The sequence below is a fragment of the Cricetulus griseus genome, chromosome 2 (genome assembly GCF_003668045.3).
Source record: "Cricetulus griseus strain 17A/GY chromosome 2, alternate assembly CriGri-PICRH-1.0, whole genome shotgun sequence".
Taxonomy (NCBI): Eukaryota; Metazoa; Chordata; class Mammalia; order Rodentia; family Cricetidae; genus Cricetulus; species Cricetulus griseus.
Window position 1 is genome coordinate 133,264,048 of NC_048595.1, and position 11,817 is coordinate 133,275,864.

The window sequence follows — 11,817 nt, forward strand, 5'->3', positions numbered from 1 at the left end:
ATCGAGGGCCCTACCCTGCCTGAGGAGTGGAGGGTTGGTGGGGTGGGGATCAGGTGGGGAGTTGGGGGGAGAGTTCAGGGGAGGGGTGGGGGAGGGGAGGGAGAAGGGATTAACATGTGAAGCAAGCTTGTTCCTAATTTGAACTAAAAAAAATAATTATAAAAAATGAAATTAAAAAAATAAAGTTAATAATACAAACCAAAACAAAGTTCTCATTAATTTAGATATGACCCATTTCCTTCCCAGAATTCTCCCTATCCAGAACACTCCCTACATACTATGTTGAGGTTCAGTTGGGTCTGCTTATGTCACTCACTATGGCCAGATCAAACTTGAACAACTTTTCCTTTTTTGTTTCTTCTGTTTCTTTCTTTTGGATTTTAGATGATGGCTGACTTTATGTATTCCTTTAATAACACTTTAGATTTCTTTACTTTTTCTATAAGTGCCCCCTTTTCACCATGTGTCAGTTATCATATGCCTGACCTCCATGCCTTCTTAAACAGCATGAGTACATTTTCCCCTTTTCTCTCCATTTTTCTTCTCTGTGAGGTTGCTGAGTTTATACACTCTTGAACTTGGAATTTTCCCTCATAGCTTGAACAGGTTATCTTTTAAATTTCACTTGAACCCATTTTTAAATTCTTTTATTAATGAGAATAAGAATACCAAAAAGAGAATCTAATAATTAATAGCATCACAGCTCTGAGCTATCAGTGCTTATATAGAGGGACAACAGGTAATACTGAGTTGCAGTAGTCTTTGTAATGGAGGCATTTGCAGCAGTTTTCCACAACTTCTCACAGACTTCTTCTAGGCTTATAGCATTCAGGAGAGGTGATGTCAATATTTAGGGTTCAATGTGGCAGAAGATGAAGAGAAGTGCTGTGAAGAATCATCTCTCATTCAATGCTAATTTCTCATTATGTCTTAGTTCTGCAATGTCTCTGGCACTGCTCTTCTCCTGTCTTGAGTGGATGAAATGCCCATGTTATAAAATATCATCCCAGCCTAGTCCCCGAGTCATATAGTTTTTCTGTGTCTATTCTTCATGATCATAGAGAGACCATAGCAGAAACAGTCCTTATTACAGGTCTCTGGATCTTCTCATAATTGGCCTATGTCTTTCATAACTTTTAGGCCTTGTTGGGTATCTTTGTTAAATATTGACTGAACCCTTCCTACAGGACACACATTCTTCCTTGGTGCTTTGGATGTCTCACAGTGTTCTAAGAGATTCCTGAGCATCCTCAGCAACATGTTATCACCACAGGTTCTAAATCTGTTTGACAAATGCCTTGGCCTTTCTATTGATCCTTTTAATTCCTTGTTATTCCATAGACTATTATCCCCCCACCCTGTGATTTGAATAAGAAACATTCTCTGTTCTAGAATATCTGAATATTCGGTTCCCAGAAGGTGGTCCTCTTTATAGAGGTTCAGGTAGTGCAGTCTCCCCAGAGGAAGTATGTCACAGGAAGTGAGCTTTGATATTAAAAGATCTTGTGATTACTTTCAGTTTGTTCTATCTGTTTCATTCTCTCTAATGAGATTGTAGATCTTAGCTTTCTGATCTGTCTTTCATGCCTCTCAGGTTTGATGGATAGACATGCCTTAGGAACAGTATGGCCAAATAAACCCTTTATTCTATACATTGTTTTCAGCATGCTGTATCATGTTATTGACAGAATAGTAACTAATACACCCTCCATCCCTCCTAACTTACTGTCAGGCTTTCTGCTTCTTGTACATGTAGATGGCAGAGGCACCAATTACCAGTAGCAATTTGGGTCCAATAAGCACAGCTCCAAGGATTTCAGCAGTATCTGATGTTTTCGGTTCTGGAAATCAAGTGATAGGAGGAACCATTAGAGAGGACACAAGGAATTTATGATCAGGGAGCTTGATCTGTCCCATTTATAGATCTCCAAGTCTATCAAATCTCGGAGGAGTTTGAATCTGTGCCCTACCCCAGCTTTACTACTTCAAAGCAGAAGATATTCTAAAGAGATTTCTAGTTTTGCTTTGTGTTGTGAACCTTTTTAAATTTATTACATAATTAGCAATTAATATTCTAGGCATCAGTTCCAGAATATTTGTTACTATGAATGTGTCTGTATATTGAATATATACTGGAGGCCTTATACTCTCAAAAAGGTCCCAGAGAAAGGGAATTCCTTCTCACTGGAGAATCAGCAGTAAGAGCTACACTCTCAGGATCTCACACTACATAGCCTTAGTTTTCCCCTTTCACATATCACTTCCCTCTTTAATCTGTTAACATCCAGTTCTACAAGTACCGCTGAACATTTTGCAAGTCACATTGAGGGAGAGATGTGAGTTGCCTCCCTCTTTCAAGATCTAATGACTTTCTTGGTTCTGAAAGAAATGCATACCCTGTTGTCAGAGAGTTGTTAAATGTGCCTGTGGATATAAAAACTAGAAGCCTTGTGGGATAGGGAAAAAAAGTCAAGAAATCTTTTAGAAGAAGGAACTTTTGGAGACTTTTTAGAAGTAACCTTGAAACAAGTTTTAGAAGGTACTTTTAGAGAATTCTTAGAAAGAACTCTCAGAGAATTTCTAAGGAGAACTTTTGAAAGAGAACATTAAGAGAGAGCTTATAGAAGGAAAAATACTAAAACTTTTAAGGAGAAATCCTAAAGAGAGCTTTTGAGAGTACTTTTTGTGAAGAACATTTCTTGAATAATAAAGAGATTCCATTCTTGAAGAATAAAGAGCAATGAGGAATGCATGTGTGAGCTGGTTGATTTCCTTTAGGCCCTCAGATTAGAACTTTTTTAACAAGCCCCTCACCTGCCTTGCTGTAAGCCTCTTGCCTGAACCTGAGATCTTTGGCCCTGCCACAGGTCACCAAGTTATCCTTCTAGAGAGATTCTGTAGGAATTTCTACTTAATGCCATATAGCACTAGCATTTATGAACAGAAGTTTCCATAAAGAAGTCAAACTGTAGCATGATAAATAAAAGACCCAGAGACAGATTTTATGGTTGAATCGTTAAGCTGCAGATCAGAAATACAAAGCAGCCACCTACTAGCTCTTACTGCTACTATAGACTGAAAGGTGATCCTGGCTCCACCAAACCTCAGATTGCAATCCTAGACTGCTGCTAAGCTCTCCTCAAAGTGGCTGGAGAATCCTGAGACTGAATAGTAAAGACCCTGCTACTATCTTTTATATCTCTCTAGTGTTGGAATTAAAGGTGTGAGCTCTGTTACTCTTTTAGACTGATTCAATCTTGTGTAGCCCTGGTGGCTTTGAAGTCAGAGAGATCCATCTGACTTTGTTTCCTGAGTCCAGGGATTAAAGTTGTGTACTACCACTGCTTGATCTCTATAGCTTGAGTCTGACTTTGCTTTCTGAATCCTCAGGCAAACTTCAATAAATCATAAATAATATATCACCAACGGAACCTTCAAATTGATCCTTTTATAAAAATTATTAACTTTTTGAAATTCAGTTAATTTCATATTGCAATTATAGAGCCAAGTTATGATAGAACATATTCAGCTCTCTTAATAGACATACATCACCTTCCTCTGTACTTGTCCTAACAGCTTGTGGTCATTAGGTAAATAATCCAGAATGTACAAGCATAATATTAGTTTTACTTCATAATCTATTAACGTAGAAGACCAATAGCTTTCACCAAACCAGATGTCAAGCATGTCATCAGATGCCATTTGAAACCTCGGATTCTCTGTGGTATAGTAACACACATTTTCTATGTTCCCACCAATGCAATGCAAAAGTGTCTTCAGGTATGGCTTTCTTTGTTCTGTTCCTACAAAAATTGCATAGAAATTTTTTCCACAGTGAGTAGTATAAATTCAAGGGAAAATACTTTTTTTCACCATCTACAGTTGTTTTTATTTCCCAAGCAGGATTTACAAACTACATTTTTGTTCCAGTAAATTCACTGCACCAAGAGTTGTAAATTGAGAGGAAGTGAGAGTTCCCCAAGATTTCTTAACATTAAATAAAACAAAACATGAAACCCTCAAAGATTGTTGCCTTCTTGCCTTCAATTATAAATAATTATAATTTTACTTTACTCATTTGCTAGCATTCCTGTCATTTCCAACTTTTTGTCCTGATAACCAAACGATCTGGTTATAAAAGATGAAATGTTTTTTTTTTTTATCTTATATTTTTAAGTGAAAATAGTTCCATCAGTGTCATACTGACACAACTCGGAATCTACCATAATTAGTCAATAACTAATTGGTTATACGGAAAATTTGATAAGTTTTCTACTACCATGTGATAGATTGAATGAATTTTTACAGATGGAGTGAAATATATATACTATATAAAATTTCCATTTTATACTTGCACTTAAGACTAGTACTCTGCCATACCTTCTCTTTTCTAGGTTTGGCATCAGAGTAAAACACACACAGGTTCAAGTACAAACTAGGTTCTATATTTCAACATTTTGGAAGGAAAAATAGTTTACTACCAAAATTTTCCTTGTATATTGCTAATGACTTTGATCCCTGGGACCTTAGATTTCCCTTTGGTATATTAATTAGATCAGATCACATGGTCTCAAGACAAGAACTCAATAACTCTATTACTTCCCCATACCTATATTTCCTGTGTATAAAACTGATGACTCTTTGGACAACTGATGAAGGGAAGAGATAGGCAGCTAAATGGAAAGCTGCATGTAGTGACTATGGAGTCAGGGTCTGGATATGTAAGGGGCCATGACCCAAAACTATGCAGCTTAAAGCCCACCTTTGTAAGCCTTTTAATGACCTTTAAGTTTGCAGCTTAAAGCCAGCTCTGTGAGCCTCCTGTAACCTGTAATTAGATGGTTTGGCCACAGGGAAGTGCTAATTGCTTCTGTTTCAAGAAAGGTCCTGGGGCTTTCCTGTTCACTGTTCTGGGGAAGATCACAAGATATACCGGCTGATAAGAAGAATGCTCTGGCCCCAGCATACACCAGATGTTCCTTCCTGTTATCTCCCCGCATACCCAATTTCCTTGGTGAAGGGCTATATAAGCCCAGTCTAAACCCCAATAAATCGAGGTCTTGACAATGCACAGATGGACTCTGGTCCCCTCTTTCGCGCCGCTTGGCCTCCTTCCTTCTCTTGTCCATGACTCTTTCAGGCAGGCCCCCTCCGGAACCCTGAATGACTGACCCAAGGGACGGGACATGGATACATAGATATTTGTCCATTATAACAAAACTGGAAGAAAATGAGGCTCCTGTTAGGACCATTCATTCACACTCATTTGGATTCCCCATCCACACTAACAATATAGATCCTCTTGAGACCTGTGTGAATTACTCTCAGGAGATAGCATGGAACAGTGAGAGAGGACCCAATGTTCAAGGAAAAGTGTAAAATGGAAAAGAGAGAGGCAGGATACTGAAAATGAAGAAGATGAACATGAGGTTATAACAAAGGTTAGCTAAAAATGAAAGAGACAGGATTCTAGGGTAGGATGATGACTTCCTGTCTCCCTTATTTAATATCTGTAAATGTCAACACACAACAGAAGGATGTAAGAGACCTGTGAAAGTCATTATGAAACCTGACTTTAAATTTTTACTTAGTTTGTAGATATTAGAATTAACACAAAATAAGCAAAGTGCTACATTTGACATTCAAAAAGAGAGGAACTATTGGTAAACAGGTCAGAAGCTGAGGTGCAGCAACACCAGATATGCTGCCAATACCTTGTTCCCTCTGCAATGCACTGATCACCAGAGTATGGGATTTTAAGACTAGTGGCTGTCTCTCATGTTCAACTTGGCACATAAGCTTGATGTCCTCCTCATGAGCAGATACATTCACCAAGTGCCAGCTGGTCCAGCTGTAGGTTCCATCCTTGTTTACTGTGAGTGTAGAAGGGTCTTCTATCCGGGATATATTTCCATTCTCTAACCAAGTCAACCGAAGTCTCGAAGGGTAGAACTTATTCACCTGGCAGGTGACACCTACCAGTCTCCACATCATTGTTGGTTGCTGGCTGATTTCCACGGTGGGTGGAACTGAAATGCAGAATGAGAAGCTGAGACTTCAGAACCTAAGCACAAAATGATCCCAGAGGAGAGGCTGATGTGCACCATGCCCCTTACAACTTCATCATGGGGACAGGATGATTATTTGTGCCAGAGTAGAGACCCTAAACTGCTGACACATAAGTCACAGAGTGAGTGGAGTAATAAGTGAAATCAATAAGCAGAACTCCCATGTGCAATGGGAAAGCAGTAACAACAGTAAAGTGTACGAAAATGCCAGGAATGAGGGGTGTGGCTCATAATCAGTACAACTGTAATTTCTTCTGTTAAAATAAATACAATTTCCTTTATGTGCTGATCACAGTCTATGATTCCCCCACCCCAGTGTGGTATTCATGAATACTTGCTGGGAATTACGGACAAAACCATTCTGAACAGATATGAACTTGAGCTGGGATTCAGAGTCATTTACCTTGGATGGTGTCAGATAAGTTGGCAGTCCCACGGAGAGGACCTCCTTGCAAGGTGACATGATTCACCTCACAGATAATCTGAGAGTTTACATCCCCAGCACCTAGCACCACCTGGGCTGTGCTGGAGATACTGTAGGTGGTGCTTTCTCCTTTGGGGTCCACAGTAGTTTGGAAGTGAGAGAGCTCATGTCCATCTTTGAACCACTTCAGTGTGATGTTCCGAGGGAAGAAGCCATGAGACTTGCATGTGAAGCTCACTGTCTGTTCAGGAGTCACTCTGGCTATAGGGCCCAAAACCACAGGAGGAGATGGTTTAGCTACAAAGGAGCATGTAGACAAGCGTGTTACTGTGATGCCACCACTGATGACATAACACTGTCTTCTTTCATAATGATCTCACTAATTTGGTCAGTGGCTTTTATAGTACAATAAACACCTGCTCCACACATGCTAATTAAAGAGAGCAGATGACCATGAGAAGGTTGAAGGATAGAGCTCAGTGACATTCTGTGTCATTAAGGTAGATTTCTGAGTGAAAGAGAGAAATGATTGGACTCAGAAATTGTTCTGGGGAAGTTGTGCCCTGAGACTGGAGTTGAACAGGCTTCTGCCATGGTTGGATCTTAGAGTGCCTAGGGTGTCCTCTCTGAGCTACGTTTCTGGCTTATTATTTGGATTTTAGGATATTGTATGCATCAGGCTGGGTCCTGCTACTTTGAAGCATAAGGGGTTGTGATGCCTCAGCTTGGGGCCTAACAAAGCTATCAAGGGAATAATCACAAATATCTCCTGTGATTTCAGAAAATGTATCTCAGGAGATATTAAGCCTGAGCTGTATGTCAGCACATTTTGGAGTATTTTATATTTGAGAGGCCAAAACCCATATCAGACCAATTAAATGAACATAGATCTTGGATTTCTCTTATTTCCAAAGTTATTTCAGCCAGGTTGAGAGCTACCAAGCCCCACCCTCACTGAATTGATAACTAAGACCTGGAGGGGGAAAGTGACAATTTAAGCTCACATGGTTTCTGAGTAACAAAACCACAAGATGAATATTTCCTACATGTCAGCAGTTTCGTTAAGTGTGTCACATGACTTAATTCCTTTAGTTAGGGAAGTTTACATACAGTGCTATCAGGAAGAGGGTATCATGGGAGGCCCCTGTGTGCTACCAGGATGAAGCCACTCTTCTTGTCTCTCTCTGTTGAGAGGTTGTGAGAAAACTTGCAATGCCACACCCTGGTAGGAAACTGGTGACATCCTTATAACTAATTTGTCCTCAAATTCAGCAGGACTCTTCCAGAGGGCATGTGTTGTGGAATATTCATTTAATATATGTTACATTCATTTGTGCTGTGGAATTTTGTTTAATAATGCTAACCTGTGTTGCATTCTTTTATGTTGTGTTTGTTTAACTCTCTAAAGCTGTGTTACTTTGCCTGTCAAAAATACCTGATTGGTCTAATAAAGAGAAAAATGACCAATAGCTAGGCAGGAGAGAAAAATATGTGGGGCTAGCAGGCAAAGAGAATAAATAGGAAGGGAAAACTAGGCTAAAGAGAAGGAGAGGAGTGAGAAAGTGAGAAGAAGAGGACTTTTCAATGGGTCAGCCACACAGCCACATTGCTAGCCATGGAGTAAGAAGGAAAGCAAGATAAAAACAATACCATCATCAAATTTGCAGACAAATTGATAATACTACAAAAAATTATCCTGAGGTAACACAGTTGGGGTAAACTCACACCATGAGCATGAGAGTCACTTTCAGGTTTGCTTCTTCCTTGTTGCTCACAGCATCTTTGACACATTTTGACCTGTTGGAGAAATGAGGATGAGGAGGGCAATGTAATACTCACCAAGCACATACAACACTGTGCCTCCCCCAGACTGAAGCTCCTTGTCAGCTTCTGCTTTGAGGAACTTCACACAGTAGTAGGTGCCAGTGTCAGCAGGTGTGACATTACTGATGCGGATGGAAAAGTCCAAGATGTTTCTCTTTGTAGTATCTGTAACATTCGTGACTCTGGGGAACTTCTCTCCTGTGAAACTATATATGAGGTGCCGACTCTGTCCTGTACCCCTGAACCACTTCATGGGCCCCACAGGGAGCAGGGAGGTCACAGAGCAGTTAAGAATGACTGACTCTCCAGCAGCAACAGAAACTGATTTCTCAGGCTGAATCACCTTCAGCTCCTTTGTAGCTTCTCCTGCCGGAAATATCAGTTAGTGCTCATGATGATGGAAACCCACAGGCTCCTCTAGTTTGTGATCAAATACTGTTTATTACTAGAGCATAGCATGCACATGATCACAGTTCCCCCATCTTGGGTCTCTAACACAAGGATGTAACAGATGCAGAAACTGAATCACAGAGACACTGAGAACTTGGCAGTATTTTGATTGAAGCCCCAATTCCATTTGGAATTCTCACGCTTCATCCAGTGTCTGTTTTGTTCTCAATTTCTGTGCTTGTGGAATGAGGCATTTTTTCTTTTCTTTTTTTTTTTTTTGTAGTATGTTTATTTTATTGGAGGCACTCATATTTACATATCCATTACCCCATCCCTCATTCATGCATCCTCCCATGCTCCCCTCAATCCCCTCAAACTATGCACACACGCCCCCCCCCCCAAGGATAGTGAGGCCCTCCACTGGGGACCGTCAAATTCTGTCACATCATTTGGGGGAGGGCCTAGTCCTCCTTGTTGTATCTGGGCTGCAATAGTATCCCTCCATAGGAATGGACTCCCAAAGTCCATTTGTGCTCTAGGAGTAAACACTGGCTCCTCTGTTAGAGGTCCCATAGACTGTCTTGGCCTCCTAGCTGGCACCCACATTCAGAGGGCGTGGTTTGGTCCAATGCTGTTTCCCCAGCTTTACGACTAGGATCTCCATGCTCTCATTAGGTCAGGTCAACTGTTTCTGTGGGTTTATTGAGTACCATTTTGGCTCCTTTGCTCATCCATCCTCCCTCTCCACAACTGAATTCCAGGAGTATGGTTCAATGCTTAGCTGTAGGTGCCTGTTTTGGCTTCAAACAGCTACTGGATGAAGGCTCTAGGAATGGTAACCAAGGTAGACATCAATCTCATTATAGGGGAAGGGTATCAAAGGCAGCCTCTCCACCACAGCCTAAATTCTTAGTTGGGGTCATCCCTGTGGATCCCCTAACATTTCTCCTGTGCCAGACCTCTCTCCATAACTGTACTGTCTCCCTCTATCAAGTTATCTCCTTTCTTGCTTTCCTCTATTGCTCCCCTGTCTCAGTCCCCTTGTTCTCCTCCCCCTCCCCTTCCCACCTCTCCCTCTCAGTGCTCCCAATTTTCTCAGGGGTTCTTGTCCTCCTCTCCTTCTTTGAGGGACTATGTAATCTTCTCTTGGGGTCCCATGAGGCACTTCTTGTGTAATAGTAATAGTAATAGGTGTAATTATGTGACTGTTTTAGACCAGTGAGATGTGAGCATAGTGCTAGGTGTAGATACTGAGATGTACATTTGATTACAAGATTCTTTGAGTCAGTCCTATAGCTCAAGATGGGGTTGCTTTACCAGGTTGAATAAAAATGCCACAGATAGCTACCAATATAAAGTAATTCCCACCTTAATTAGAGAAATAAAACATCAGCTTATGGTAACAGATTTTTAAAATTATAATCACATTAGTTATCTAATTAATTGTATATGTGTGAATATTTTGCTTCTATGTATGCCTATACACTAAATACATGCCTACTGGTCAAGGAAGCTAGAAATGGGTGTCAGAGCCCTTGGAACTGAAGTTATTTATAGTTCTAAGTCATCGCTGAACCTGGGTCCTGTGGACGATTAGCAAGTTATTTTAATCCCTGAACCATCTCTACAGGCCCAGCATCATATTAACTTTAAGGATGATGCAAGAAATTCCTATAAAGTTAGTGGTTTGACACAACAGAAACACTTTATTTCGTGCTTTGGAGGTCAGACTTCTAATTTGGTGTAATAAGGCAATATCACAGGGCATAGCACCCCACCCTTCTGGAGACACTGTTTATTATTTGCACATGATGTCTTCATCATCTGTCTACACTCTTTCTTGTCACCTGTCCTCCCATCATAGCACCCTATTTGCTCATAGGTCCATAGCTCTGACATCTCTGCCCTTTCTTGCCTGGACACTGATGATCTGGTGGGACTGCACTGTACTGTACTAATGGACCAAGACAATGCAACATTCAATTGAGATATGAATAGAGCAAAAGGAAAGTATGAAAAAGGCACTAAAGAAAATAGTCTAAATAACGAAATATATTGCCAAATGGAGAGCAACTGTGAGAAAGATCCAAATGGTTCATTTGAGGCACTAAACTGTGGTACCTTGTCATGGCAACTCTAGCAATAAACACAGAAACCTGGAAGAAAAGATAACGTATTACAGGTTCTCAAAGACGTAGCACTCAGTGAAAAACCTGAGATCAGATGAATAAGGAACTGGAAGACAGAGGACAGGATGAAGAGCCTAATTGAGAAAGAATGGTGACTGAGCATTTCCAGAGACATTTTTGAAGCGACATTTCACCCCTAGTCCTGTCACTGGCCTGCATGTGAATCTCAGTGTCTCAGGAAGTAAGCAAAGAGAGTGAATGCAGTGTAAAGAGCCAAGCAATTTCATCAGCTGCTTTGCAAGTGACTTCTTGGCTTTGTTGGACCTCAGAGTTATAGTGATTTAAGTGGAATTTGCCTGAGAAGAATTTTGTTAGATGAAATATGAAATGACTGTTTCTGAAGCATTATCTGCAAGGATGCTTCTACCCACCTGTCACAATTGATGTAATCTCAGAGCAGTGCTGAGGACTTTGGCTGTTGGCCCTCAGACAATGTTTGACCTTCCCTCCTATGGCAGTCCTTGTATTTACCTGAAGTCCTTGCGTACCATTGGCAGAGGTGGACAGAGGCAGAGAGATTACTGTCTTCCTGGGTTAGGCTCACCTGTGAGTCCCAACAATAGAGGCAGCAGCATGACACCATGAGGCGTGTGTGGCCCTCTGTCAAGGTCAAACATGTTGAGAGGTAAGGAGCTAGCTCAGCCGAGTGTCTGTGCTTGTGAGATCCCAGGTCCTGATCTGCAGAAAAAAGAGATAATGTGCCTTATCCTAAATAAAGGGTGTGTTTGTGTTATGGTGAAACAGGAACCATACCAGTTATTTTGAAATAGAAACACAGTGTTGCAATCTGCTTAGGGGTGGAGTTATTTATCATTCAGTTTTAGAGGAACTCAGATAAATCTAGGGAAAGTAATCCCTTCTCTTTCTCCAGACTCTATATTGCATCCACTTGGTCTCAGATCATTTTCTCTTACTATATCAC

General features: G+C 40.7%; 1 protein-coding gene across 1 annotated transcript; it reads right to left on the minus strand.

Moving 5' to 3' along the window:
- Positions 1-1,728: 1,728 nt before the first annotated feature.
- Positions 1,729-11,512, minus strand: LOC113831038 (tyrosine-protein phosphatase non-receptor type substrate 1-like). Its single transcript, XM_035439977.1, has 3 exons — positions 11,440-11,512; positions 8,332-8,682; positions 1,729-1,841 (listed from the first exon to the last, which is right to left on the minus strand). The coding sequence occupies exons 1-3, from the start codon at positions 11,510-11,512 to the stop codon at positions 1,729-1,731; spliced, it is 537 nt and encodes a 178-aa protein (XP_035295868.1).
- Between the last annotated feature and the right edge of the window lie 305 nt (positions 11,513-11,817).